Source organism: Lates calcarifer, linkage group LG5, assembly GCF_001640805.2.
Source record: "Lates calcarifer isolate ASB-BC8 linkage group LG5, TLL_Latcal_v3, whole genome shotgun sequence".
Classification (NCBI taxonomy): Eukaryota; Metazoa; Chordata; class Actinopteri; family Centropomidae; genus Lates; species Lates calcarifer.
In genome coordinates this window covers 12,118,215-12,132,015 of record NC_066837.1, presented here as the reverse complement: position 1 = coordinate 12,132,015, position 13,801 = coordinate 12,118,215, and the positions used below count along the sequence as shown (strand labels likewise).

General features: G+C 39.7%; 1 protein-coding gene across 1 annotated transcript; it reads left to right on the top strand.

Moving 5' to 3' along the window:
* Positions 1-85: 85 nt before the first annotated feature.
* aimp1a (aminoacyl tRNA synthetase complex interacting multifunctional protein 1a) lies at positions 86-12,456 on the top strand. Its single transcript, XM_018684144.2, has 7 exons — positions 86-243; positions 3,144-3,274; positions 3,939-4,052; positions 6,099-6,278; positions 8,111-8,319; positions 10,102-10,270; positions 12,157-12,456. Coding segments are annotated over exons 1-7 (972 nt in total). The 5' UTR covers positions 86-241; the 3' UTR covers positions 12,324-12,456.
* The last annotated feature ends 1,345 nt before the right edge of the window (positions 12,457-13,801 follow it).

Genomic DNA, 13,801 nt, shown 5'->3' with positions numbered 1-13,801 from the left:
AATTACATGCAGGCGACTGCTGTGGCCACCTTGCATTTTGTTTCGATCTACAGAACATATGGCCAACGAACAGAGAGGCTAAATGCACGAGCCCGCCTCACATCCGGATTATATGGAGATCTACTCACTGGGGTCTTGAATTAGCCTGACTGCGGCTAGCCGAGTTCATGGTAGCAAGGGTGGCAGCTGTCAAGCCCCCCCAGTGCTCCTTGAAACGTGTTGGGTCTGCTGCTCAGAGTCCATGTAAGTGTAAAAAAAGCCTTTGTATTTTATTTCACTGTTTCAACTAACAATTGGTGTATTTGAATCATAAACTGTCAGTAACGTCCAGCCAACCCTCGAGCTAGTAGCCTATCAGCGACGAGAGTTAATTGTTTAACGATTAAACTGATGCAACATGAAGTAATGTTCAGTTCACTGTGTTGAGCAAACTGTTCTCCACATAACACATTTAATTCTAATTTAGTGACTGGAATAAGATGATTATTGTGTGATTTCTGTGATTTGCAAATAACTGAAACCTCAGTAATAACTGGCAATTACCTGTATCATTACTAATCTGCTGCTGCTCAGTTTCATTATTGATTATTTATGGGTTTTCATTTATCTCTGAAATTATTCTTAAACGGTGTAGTTTGTGTTACCAGGAGCCAAAAACCCAAAGGTGTTCAGTTTTCACACAGTGATATAAAACTGAACAAATAAAAAAAAAAACTTCACATTCAAATGATTAATAAATCACCATATTTACAACAACAATTTCTGAAACCCGCTCATTTATTTTTTGTCCATGATAATTAACTTAAAACATTTAATTATCATGATTATCTTCTGTTTTCTGTCTCTTTGAGGGAACTTTATAGTTACTTAATGATCAGTGTTTTTAAGCCTCTTCTAGATTCAGTATTTTAGTGGCCGCATCAGAAGGGAACTTGACATTTTTTTTAAATATTATAATTAAAGCAATAATTTGAAAAATGGAGTTGCTATATAATTATAAATAATGAAGATAAATGATAAATTAACCCTTAGCCATGGAGGAGAGTCCACTGACTGATTTCATCAAGTAGCCTGTGTGTAAAGATTATAAATAATGGCCTACATGTTGACTTATACTTCTGGGCTGTGATTAAAATGCAGTTTGCAGTTTTATGCAGTTTTTTTCTAATAAAGGCAAATTCTGAGGAAGACGACTGCATCTTGTGTGAAAGCTTCACAGCCCCTTTAAGTTAAAATGTGTAGGTCCTTGTGATGCCTTCAGGTGGTGCTGGCATACTGCACTCCCCTTTTCTTTTATAATGGTCTGGTTGGCAGACAGGTAGGGGAACTCTCCTCCTACAGTATAATTTTACAATGCGAATGGAGCATGAAAAGAGGAAACACTTGTCTACCGGTAGGTCTGTTCATACATCAGCTCCATACCAGAGAAAGCTGGTGCTTAAACATAACAGATTTACAGGTTTGATTCAAACCTTGTGTGTTCCCTGTGTATAGCTGTGCCGCATTATCTTTGATATTTTAATTTGAAAATGGATGTAGACATAAAGTGTTTGTGTGAGCTGTTTTGAACTGCATGACTTCATAAAAACAGTCATGGCTGTTTTTAGGAGATTGATAATAATGTAAGTGGTCAGATGCCATAGTGCAGTTAATCAGCTAAATTTATACAGTTGCAAACCAGAGAATGAAAGATATTTTAATTCTCATACAGTGAGGAGAGGTACATTAGGCAGGCTGCAAGCCAGTGAAATCACACGTCACTTTGATATTGTTAACACATTTGGCTATTTCCTATCCGAAATCCAAGGCTGCAATGACCTGTTCATGTCTTTATGCTACGGCCCGTACCTCGGTCCCAGGACCCGTTTTCAGAGGTTATCCAAATGAGATCAGCGTTTCTGTGGCTCTTGTTATTACTCCACCACTGGTCCTGTTTAAACCAATTCAGTTTCTCAAAAAACAATGCTTTGATCCTTGATTTTATCAACTCCAGCTCTTTTGTGTTTCTAATTTCCTCATCCCCCAACATTTTGTTTTCATCTCAGGCCAGCTGTTGTTTTCCAGCGCCTCCCTGTAATATGTGTAAGAAGTTTTCTTCTCCATGCCTTGGCCTGTAAAAATCTTTCTTTTCCTCTTTCTTCACAAAGTGATTTGCCAAGCTCAGTAAGATAAAGGAACATGACCCCAAACCCAAACTGGTGTCCAGCTGTATTTTGGTTGAGTGGCACTAGAGCAGCTGATTCCTTTTGAACTTTATCGCCAAAAACTGAATGCATAATTTGACAACAGTATGATTTAAAGGAGAAACTATCTAAGTGTTACTTCATTTTTTATTACTGTGAAAGACAGATAGGAATTCATCCAAGAATTTGGCTTGACCAACTTGACTTGGACCTTGACAAGGCTTGTATTTTGGTATTTTTAAACACTTAAATGTTGCAGCAAACTTTCACATTTGACAAGTTTGGAATCAAGATTTATTGATTTGCTGTCATTTGAAAATCAATGTGTTGATTATTGCTCAACATATTTTGTGGACAGAGGTCAGATTTTGTCATTTTGGGGAACCAGCCAAAGTTTAACAATCATGAAAATCATATTAACACATGGTTCAAAACCTACTGAGGCTGCATGTCACAGAAAACATGTTAAAGTATGATTGTTCTGTCAGACATAATGCAGTTTGGCATCTATAGTTTCTTATTTTTTATTTATGAATAAAATAAAAATACAGTAGTTGAAATGCTGCCACGGCATTATATTATGAAATATTACACATAACAAGGAGACCACTGTGCAATGTAATGCAATCCAGTAGAACAGCTCTTCAACACTTACCACCTTTGTGGAAATTACAATGTTGAGTTTTTGTTGAGACTGTCAGAGAGAAGTTGACTCTACTCTGTGGTCATTTTGGAGGCTGTAGTTTGTGGTGGGGCTGTACTGGAATGCAAACCTTGTAACTCCAAACATGTATCTTTTGTAGATGTTCAGCATGGTACTTGAAAATACCATCTCTTTTTATATTGCTATTAAATGTCACACAGGTTCATTTTAAAACCAAGGAAGTGGCCGAATATCTACTGGTTTTCATGTAGCTTCTTGTAATATTGTGATGGCTAGAGGTCTTTATTGTCTTTTAGGTTCGTGGCTCGCTCCTTGGTCAAGATGTCGAGTCACAATCCCTTGTTGAGGCTGGAGCAACGAGCAGCCGAGGCTGACCAGATCATCGAGTACCTCAAACAGCAAGTGCAGCTGCTGAAGGAGAAAGCCAGTAAGAGAGGACGCCACACACCCACATACAACAAGTCTGTCAGCGATGCAGCCCATTTACTAAGAGTCAGAGTTTCATTTTATCTAGACAGGGGCGAGATAAGTGAAATCCCAGTAGGACCACTAGCAAATAAACCCTGAGGCCTCAGTTATATGAATGAATTAGTCTGAGGATAACTTAAATCAGCCAAATCTGGTATTCTCTCAATTCACTTATTTATAAAATATTAATTTTTAAGTGCTCATTTTACTTTCTCTGTTACTGTCAAGAATCAAATCAACTTTGGAAAAGACAGTAAAGACAGGCTGAGTTAATCACTTATTTAAAAAAAAAAAAAAGAGTAGAAAGTAGGTCATATTTTTGTTGCAGTTGTGTAAATAATAAAACTTGAATATCCAGCTCCATCATCCTTCCACACTTTAAATGTTATCACCTGTGCAAATTTAGAAAGATTGATTATACAACTATTTTTAGATGAGAAGAAACTGCACTAGTGCACAGCTTCATGGCTTCTTTAAACCCAGAAGACTCAAAATATTGATTTCAGCAGTCTGCAATTTTAGTCAGTAATCTATTTGTACTAGTTATGCAGTTCTTAAAATGTCCTGCTGGAAGTTGAAATTTAATTCCTGTGCTGCGGTAACAAGAATTTGCCTGGTTGCAGTGGTCCAGGCCAGTGTCAGAGAAGAGAAGAAACTGATGGTGGAGAATGCGAAACTGAAGAATGACATCGAGGAACTGAAAAAACAGCTGCTGGAAAAAGAGAAGAACAGGGGAGGTATGCCGAGTTTGGTTCCCAGCAAAGACTCCCATCGCAGATCAAATGCTTGTTTGTCTTTAAGAAAGACCTTGATGTTGTTATCCTTTATATCGAGTTATAGAAGCAGTTGCGTGTGCCTTACTTGGGAACATTTGATGTCAGTTGTTGCTCATTAGAGCATTGTTTGGTTTGTACTATCAATGATAACATCTTGTGCATTCTCGCTTCAGCCCATTATAACCAGATCTCTTTTTGTTTTTATTATAAGCAACCATGGTGCCTCAAGAATCCCCATTAGAGTGATGGGGACAACATGTCTGTCAGCTATTGTGCGTCTGACATACGTTGATGTTCAAGGGCAAACAGCTCAGATCACAGACATTAACACACATTTAATGTTTTCCAGAAAGAAGCTGCTGGACTAAAAGGGGGACTGGAAAAAAAATAAGCTATTTAACTTTCTTTAAAAAACTCAATATGTTAGTGTTGGAACGTTGAAGGAATGTGTTCCAATACAGCCGGGACTATGTTTTTCCACATATTGTATCTAATTGTGATGTTTATGTTTGGGGTTTCTTTTCAATGGCTTTAAGGTGGCATAAAATAGCTTAATCAAAACATGGATAAATATGAACCTTTCTGAGAGGAATTTCCATCAGCTTTGCTGATTTGTTATTGAGATGAGAAAAACAAACTGTTCAATGCAACTATAATAGTGCCAGTCAGACAAAAACAACTTTTCTGCAGCCAAGAAATAAAAACGGTGACAATTGAAGCTTGGTGTCAAATCTGCATCAACACCACTTTAAAGTTGAAAAGCGTAAACTGTGCTGGATTCATCTGTGGCTCCTTTAAATCGCAGTGTGGAGACGAATATTTCAAACCCAGAGAATCAACAGCTGAGCCTGTTTTTTTTTTCTTTCACTGTTGTCCTGTTATTACCTCATGAAGATGTTATTGCAAACACGACTGCAAATATTTTGAGATTTGACATATGTTGAGTCCAGGTATTCTCTCTCCTCTTTGCTCTGTTCTGGTCTCCACCAACTCAAGTTGTTTGGTGCCGAGCAGGCCGTGTACAGTGGGTTTATCTGAGCTCATTCTCTGAAGCAGCTGCCTCTTGCGGCTGGAAACTGAAAAATGATGAGAGCATGAGAGTTTTCAGGCTGTAAAAACCAAAACACTGAGCTAAAAGAGGAATAAATTTTCTGCAGAGCTGAGAGGGACTGCCGAGTTGTTGTGATAATTCTCCACGGGTTTGTCGAGATCCAGTGTATCTCGAGATTCCAGATATGTCCAGCTTCATTTTGGGAAATGTGTAGAGTGATGCACAGGATGTTTACATGAAAAAAAAAACATTGCACAAGCACCTTTAAGCAGCATTAGGTGATATAACAGTGTTTCATTTTTGTTCTCTAGATGTAAAAAACCTTGAGAGGAAACTTAAAATGGAATGTCGAGAGTTTAAGAGGTTATTCCCCGTAATTCCAAGGTAAACTGGAACGGTCCTGATCTCAGGTTCTAACCTAGAATTAAGGTAATTAAAAGCATTATGGTGCTAGTGGTGTGCCTGTAGACCAATGTTTGTCAGACATAGGCACAAGATTTTGTAGGAACTCAAACATCAGGCGCCTTAAATGAGGGGTTATGTTTTTTCAGGGGAGTTATTGTAGGACATTGTTTCCTGCTTTATGGCTCCATTTCCTTGTTTCCATCAGCATGGACACTGTGTCATTTTCCCATCAAAACTGTTTGCATCAGGAGAGCAGTCCTCCCACTGGGTGTGTAAATAAAGCTCCCTCTGTATCATTTCAGTGTATCATGTTGATGCAACCAGCTCTGTGGGTGAAAAGGCACAACTCAGAAGTAGTGTACCTTGTAATGTAAATGATCTCTATTCCGCAGCAGTGGAGAATAATCTGTCTGCTTCATTCACACGGCATCTGGGAACCCGGGTGTGTGCAGAGAATTAGTCGTCACAGATACTGGAGGAAAAAGTCTTAACCCAGCTCCTCTGTTCAGCCCTGTCTTCATGCTAACATTTTGCATACATCCTTCCTGTAGTGCGGGAGGTGGCCATGCCGTCGGGTGAACCCGCTGTTGAGTGCAGCTCGAAGCCCACTCCTTCCACACCCTCTGCTCCAGCACCCTCTGCCCCCCCTGCTGCTGCTGCCACTGCTGCGGCTGCTGTCCAGAGCCCCCCTCCCAAAGACGAGAATAAAAAGAAGAAGCCTGAGAAAAAAGGTAATGGCTGAATGAAAAAAATATGGCACATTGCAGGGTTTTTATTAGGAATCTTTTGAAGTTTTCACATCCAATAAAAACTGTTTTAGAAGGTTAAATTAAGCCTGTTTAGACATGTTATAGCAACATTTGTGCCATGTGTTTCATTTTCAGTTTGTGAGGAGGACCATATTAAAGCTATGAAAGTGACTCACCTCTCATCACTGAGGCATTTACTCAGCCTTCATCAATATTATTATTTGAACTGCAGGTTTTGTTTAAGATCCAGTTTTTCTATCAGCAGTTGGCTCAATGCAAATGTCTCCAAACATGGTTCTCAATTTGAATTTCTAATACCAGGTGACAATGGATGTGAGGCAGCAATATCTGGCTCTTAATGGATCCAAGATCTCTGGGCCTCAGTTGGAAGATGTTTAGTGAACTTTCATTTGTTTATGGAGTTCAGTAAATTGTGAGGAGGCATCCTTGTCTAATGTCACCAGCAATTGAGTTCAATTTAAGAATGATTTAATGTTAATGTTTTGTGGATGTGCGTCATTCTAGGACCCAATCATAAAACCAAGTATCCCTATACAAGAAATATGATGAGAGGTTAAACTGTTTTACATTTATGATAAGTGTAGAATTCAAAACAAGAAAATCCCTGCCACAGGATTTCAATTAATTAGCAGTAAATCACTCAGATATTTAGTTCTGTTCCAGCAATATACTATTGAGACTAATTAGAAAAACTGTCAGGCATAAACAGGGTATAATCAGTGCTGGATGTTTTTATGGGGTTATAATTTAGAAAGAGGAAGCAACAAGCTTTAAGACCTTGACAAATTCATTGGAGTGTCTGGCATTTCTTACATCCAGATGTTAGAGAGTTGTTAGAGATACTTACTCCTCTTGATAAACTCTTATACATGCTAAATTCTGTCTTTTTTTCTCAATGGAGCCATGTTGTCACCTCATCCAAACAGTCATCGCTTGTTAGTCTACAAACCGATGTGTAACCTTAGCAGAGCCCTGGTAATGTTACTGTCATCACAGCAGCGCAAAGATTACTCGAGGGAGGAATGTTGAATATCAAAGGCAGGGGTTGGGATTTGTATTCTCAAGAGCTGTTGTGGGCTCAGAGGAATGATTAAAGACTGTGTGATCATTTGATCAGCGCAATCCACTGGAATGAATGTGCTGTAAGAAAGCCAGGCGAGTGAAAGGTACTTTGTCTCTTTGGGAGGAAGCATCTGTTATTCTGCTATGTCACTGGTATCATGTAGCATTCACCTTCAGCCAAAACTGGGTATTGGTGTTGTCATTTAGTCAAGGTATTATGTGCCCGTCATTTCGGGGAAGAAGTGGAATTAATTGTCTTTCCTTAATTTTTTATTCACTTATGGATCACATGAAACGCATGCCACCCTGAGGCCTGTCATTGGTGGGCTTTGTTTTCATTTATGGGAGGAAATTAAATCAGATTCCAGACAGATGCCTAGTATTGTTTCAAGTATGATTTGTTTTTTTATAATTTCCCTTGGAAAGATACCAGCTGGCTGAAACATTCTCAGTGCTTTTAAACAAACATTTCCTATTATATCACGCACGTTTAGTTTAATAGCATGAAAGCTCTCACAGACGCTTCTCTTCAGCAAACCGTTTCTTAACACGTGCTACTGTCTGACGTTCTGTGCCTGTGATGCACAACACCCACGCAAATTGTCACATCAGACTTACTGACAGACTCACTGACATAAACCAAATTAAAAGCACAAAAACATGAGATTTTGAGGCAGAGTATGTTTGTGTACGCCATTAGTGTAACAGTTTTTTCCGCTCTTTGATGTCAGGAGGGGAGAAAGTGGAGAAAAAGCAGGCAGCTCCCAGCCAAGAGGATGCCAAGGTGGACGTGTCTCGTTTGGACTTGCGTATCGGACGTATAATCACAGCTGAGAAGCATCCAGATGCAGACAGTCTCTATGTGGAGCAGGTTGATGTGGGAGAGGCTTCACCCAGGACAGTGGTCAGCGGGCTGGTCAAGCACATACCCCTAGACCAGGTACAATCACCAAAACATACTCCCTACTTCATACACATTAGTCAGTTATTTCAATGATGGAGAATTAACCAACTACAGCAGCAGCTTCAGAAAGTATTTAGACCCCTTCATATTTTTCACACTTTCTGGTGTTGCAGATCTAATTTTAAATGGGTTAAATTGCTATTTTTGCCCATGAATCCACACTCAGTAATCCATAATGTCAGCCTGAAAGTCACTGACGTCAAGCTTCACATTGCGAGCCTGTAGATGTCAAAAGCAACACCTGCCAGTAAGCTGACCAAAAACATTGTCTACTTATGAGTGAGGAAGATGTAGACTAAAACAGAAATTAGATTTTTATATTAGCTTCATAAATCCCTGCAGCCACTCTATTTGAGATATTTTTTCCAGTAGACTCACAAGCACTGCTGTATACTTATATTTATGGCTCACTAGGGTCATAATAAGGATTTATTAGTCTGTTTAAAGTGACTTCTTAGGATGACTGTGCTGATTATTTACCTGTTTAACATTTTATGTCGGTGATTCAGCGTCTCCATCGAGTATTGGTGTTTATTTTTGCTTTCACATGGATTTATGATTTGTTCCTGAAGAAAAATGGGCTTCATGTAGAGTTTCATCTAAATGAAAAGCACCAGTTACTTTTATGGTCAACAGTATTTCTGAGTTTGTCTTCAAGAAGTCTTTATATCTTGCATTTCTGCATCATATGTAGACAGTACATGATTGAATGGAAACATACTGTGTGTTCCTGCTGAAATCATGTGTACAAATAACACTGTCTGACAGAAAGCTATTGTACCTAAAAGTAAATAATAATAGTCAAATATTAGACAGTAACTTCTTAGTTGAGTGTTGCAGCAGTTGTATTTAGTAGCACAGGCCTTACTAAGTGCTCTCTGACTGAAGCTGCCTGCTGCCTTTTTTATGTCTGCGTCAGTCCATTACTCACAGAGGCTTTAAATCTAAAATCAAATTCTTATTTGACTTTCTTGTTGACTGTCTTATTTATAAGAGCCATTATCTGTTTCCGTCAAGCGAGAAGGAGTGAAATATCCAAGGAGATACATTACAAGTTTTATGGCTGTAACTTTTGAGTGTGGATAAATAATAGGCACCATTCAGTAATACGAGTCTGAGACAGGCTAATCATAAAATAACTGTTAGGACAAATGTCTACAGTACACATGAAATATTGTTCAAGTCAAACAGTCTGTTTTGTAAATGCTGTTACAGAACATTCTCATACTACCCCCAGCCTGCCAAAACTGCCTAGAGCTGCAAAATAAAAACTGCCACCAAAACCCTGTCAAAGCAACATGAGCGAGTTTAGATTTATGCAGCAATTTCTCAAAGGATGTCCTTCAAAGAAAGGTATGATTATTTCTTAAGATCTGGCATACATCATGTCATGAAATGCTGGATTTCTCTTCTTCTCAGCTTTTGGCAGAAACTGATCTTCTTTTAAATTTTGGTGAGCCGCAGAGGTCTCCAGGCTGAAGCATGTAATGTTTTCCTGTTTGCTCCCTTTGGTTTAGGAAATGAGGCAAACAAACCATAGACCCTCGGACACAGTAATTTTAAATTAAGAGACTGGAATTGGCATTATTGTTTATATTGGATTATGAAATTCTCTGTCCCATAGCCAAACAGACCACATCAATTGAAGGTGCCTTTTTTTTTAAAACTTAAGTAAATTGAGTATAATTTGTTTTTCTTCTCTGTTGTGTAAGGCATATGGGCTGTAAAAATGCATTCAATCTTCTGTCCCTCATTCAGATGCAGAACCGCATGGCTGTCCTTCTTTGTAACCTAAAGCCAGCCAAGATGAGAGGAGTGGTGTCCCAGGCTATGGTCATGTGCGCCAGCTCGCCTGACAAGGTCGAAATCCTCGATCCTCCGAGTGGAGCAGCACCAGGGGAAAGAGTTACTTTCCAGGGCTTTCCAGGTACCAACACCTGATGACTGTTACCCCAGAAACAGATTACTCCTTAAACAAAAAGCTTGAATTTTGAAATCAACCAACAGACTCTTGTGATTCTTCACAGAGTCATTGTCACTGACGTGAGTTAACCGAAAGAATTTCCCAGCCTAGCATCCACAACGTACCTCTGTCTTTAGGAAATGAAGGGTGTCGTCGAACTGTCTTGCTGCCAGAAACAACAGTTTCAACATTCAGACACCAATCATGATGCGTTCTCAGACCCCACTCAAAGCTCTCATTTGAGAACTCCGTAGTTGTGTTTGGTGGTGGCTAAATGGCCTGTGACTGCTGATTTGACAGGCTAATCAGCATTCATTGCCAGGAATGTAACCTACTTTTTTTATAACCAGTTGGAAAGATAAGTGTCCTGTCCTGTTAGATTCAACAAATGTAAAGTGTTTAAAAACAACAACATATGAACCTTATTTGCTATCAATTAACACATCAACTAGACCGTGTGAGAGTCGAGATCCTTCCTGAGACGTTTTCCAAACACAGTCCCTGATGAATGAAAAACACCACAGTACAGTGGTTCTAAAAGTTTTCAAAGCTGAATATGAGAGGAAGAAGATTAGTCTTGTTATTTACGCATTCTTCCGAGAACAATAACCAAATTGGGAGTTCCCTTTGGAAAAAAAAAAAAAAAGTGAAGAGGAGGATGTGATGAAGGTGGATCTGCGGTCCAAGTACCCACAGCCCAGCTGCATCCCTGCAGCACACATGTCCTAGCCTCTACGAAAGCTGGTTGATTCATGAGGGATCCCTTTGGCCTGAATGATTTTTATGGATGTTACATTTAAAAGAGTCACATTCAAACCATTCCATGAAAACACAGTTCAAGAGAAAACAGAAGGAGGGGAAGTAGAGCAGAGACAGGATTGGTGGATGGTTTGTCACGGGGGTTGAGGTCTTGATTGTTTAAAACCTGGGCAGTTTTTTAAAGTACACACGTATATAATGGAAAATAAAGAGGTGAAAGAAGCTTGTCTTTTCCCTGGTTTCCCCCTTTTCTCACACCAGAGCCCCAGATTCAGTTACAGCCAATCCACTGCTAGTGTGAGTATATGGTTGTAATTGCCCCCATTTCCCTGACTAATGGGGCCCAGTACTTCTGCTTGAACTTAAGAATGCGAGCAAGTTGCTCATCAAAACCTCTTTCACGCTTCTGATCAAAACTGATTGTTGCCACTCTTGGGTTGTAAAGCCGGCAGAAATCGCAGCCTTGGGATATGAAACACATTTGTGTCCTCAAACACTGAGATGGTTGTGCAGAGAGGGAAAAAGTTGACACCAGACAGAAGCCAGCCAGTACCGGCTTTGAATTCTCACAAATGCCAAGCAACATCAAAAACAAAGCCATCGTGAAATGAGAACTTCCCTTAATTGTTTTCCCTGGATGCATATTTAGATTCTGAGAAGTTCAGTTTAGATGTTTTGAATTACAGCTAAGACCAAATGGCAGTTTTAAAAAGCTGATGCTGTAATAGAAGACAATAGAAAGTCAGACTATTCCCATTTCATGCGGGAGAAATAAAGATTAGAACTGGCCTGATAAATCATGAATATAATTGTTGGTCATTTGCTCACAATTTTTATTGGCTTCAGTTTACTATACAGATTGTATCAGTGTATGCTGACTACGAAAAATCCATGAAGGAAAGTTCAAAGTCATCTATCAATGTGTCTCAGCACACATTGTATATTAAAACAGTGTTTGAGTAGGTTATACAAGGGCATGACATACCACAAAAAGTTCATAAAACATCAGTATTGCATCCATAAATCCTGCATGTGTGACAGATGAGCAGACAACAGACGAGTCTCCTCTGATGTATCTGATCTGATTGCAGGTGATCCGGACAAAGAGCTGAACCCTAAGAAGAAGGTATGGGAGCAGGTTCAGCCAGACCTGCGCACAGACGGCCAGTGTGTTGCAACCTACAAGGGAGCTGCCTTTGAAGTCGCCGGCAAGGGAGTGTGCAAAGCCCAGACCATGAGCAACAGTGGAATCAAATAAAATAACAGAGCTGCTTGAAATAGCTCAGTGTTTACTTGGCAATCATTGTCAGTGATGACGACGAGGTTTGGAGAAATAGTACGCTGATGAATGGAAGTAAATGCTTTGAAGATGTTCAATAAAGGGATTTGATGAATATGTTTCAAGTGTGTCCTAAGAATCTGTCCTGTGATGATCAGTTCTTTTTTGACCTCTAAAATATGCAGCGATGGTCTCTGAAGTGTAATTAATCAACACAATTGGGTTTATGCTTTTGTCTCTTCTCCTGAGGGACATTAGCTTGATTGTGCTTTGATTTCGAGGCTGTAACTCTAAAGGACATGCTGTACTGGACTTGAGCGAGCATCATTGGTTTCCACTTCATCTAGTCTTGGGCATTTTAATGAGCAGGAGATGAATCGGGGAGTTGCACTACAAAGCCCAACAAAACCAGATCGGGTTCTCGAGCTCTTTGCAGAGGCTTTTTAGATGGTACTCGGCCCGGGCACTCCAGTCTCCAGGCCCACTGTCATTATCTCAATCTTTGCTCTGTGATGCCAGTGCCATGTGCTTTGTTTTATTGTCCCCATGGAAGAAATAGTCCATCCACCTCCGGAAGTATCAGACTACACAGAGGAAACAGACAGAGAGCTGTGCACCAGAGGCTCTAATGTTACATCAGCAGTAATTAAGGCCATCCACTTTGCAAAAACATCTGTCACGGGTCAGAGTCGACCACCGCACTGAACTTCTCACTACAAGTCCTGTTCATAAGCACAATTTAGTATATTTCGCTCATATCCATACTGACTGAGATGAACAATATTTTTTAGATGCAAAGTGCCTCCTACAAGGAAACTTGTACTAAACTAAAATAACTGCAGAGTGTCACTGTCTGGTTAATGATAAATCCTCAAATAAAAGACCTGGGATGTTTTTATCTGAGGAGAACAATTCAAATTCTGCTGCTTTCAGTGGGATGTCAGTGCTCAGAAACAGGACAGTGGTGTTCCATGATAAGTCAATGCACATTGAACTCATGATGTTGCACGTCCAAACGTCTCTGTGAACTCACATAGGCGGTGCCTGGAGAAATGTTTACCCCTGCACTGCTATATCAATAACACAAGATTTCTTTTCCAGTATTGTAGCACCAAATACAGAACCAACCCAGTGGCAACCCATGTTGCTAATAATTTCTATTTGTATATGTGAAATGGGGCACTGCAACACAACAATTTCCTGTAAGTGAAGTATATGAAGTATTCTGATAGTGTTGCTAATGGTTTCCAGTTCAACTGTTCTTCAACTTCAACTTGCTTAAGCATCTTGCGTGTATGCAGTGTAAAAGGTGAACTGCAAACAGCAGCCGTTACAATCCAGCTGGAGTTGTAACACTCATTGTCTGCAGGTAGCACCAGCATCACAAATTGCAGAATCCATTACTCTCCTTACCTGTAGATGGTGCATGTTAGCAAACCTACGTCTGCAGCTCCAAA

Bases quoted from the DNA above. Each gene is read 5' to 3' on its own strand.
- aimp1a (XM_018684144.2), top strand. The intron at 3,275-3,938 runs GTAAGAGAGGAC...GCCTGGTTGCAG, and splicing joins GCTGCTGAAGGAGAAAGCCA to TGGTCCAGGCCAGTGTCAGA. The intron at 6,279-8,110 runs GTAATGGCTGAA...CTTTGATGTCAG, and splicing joins GAAGAAGCCTGAGAAAAAAG to GAGGGGAGAAAGTGGAGAAA.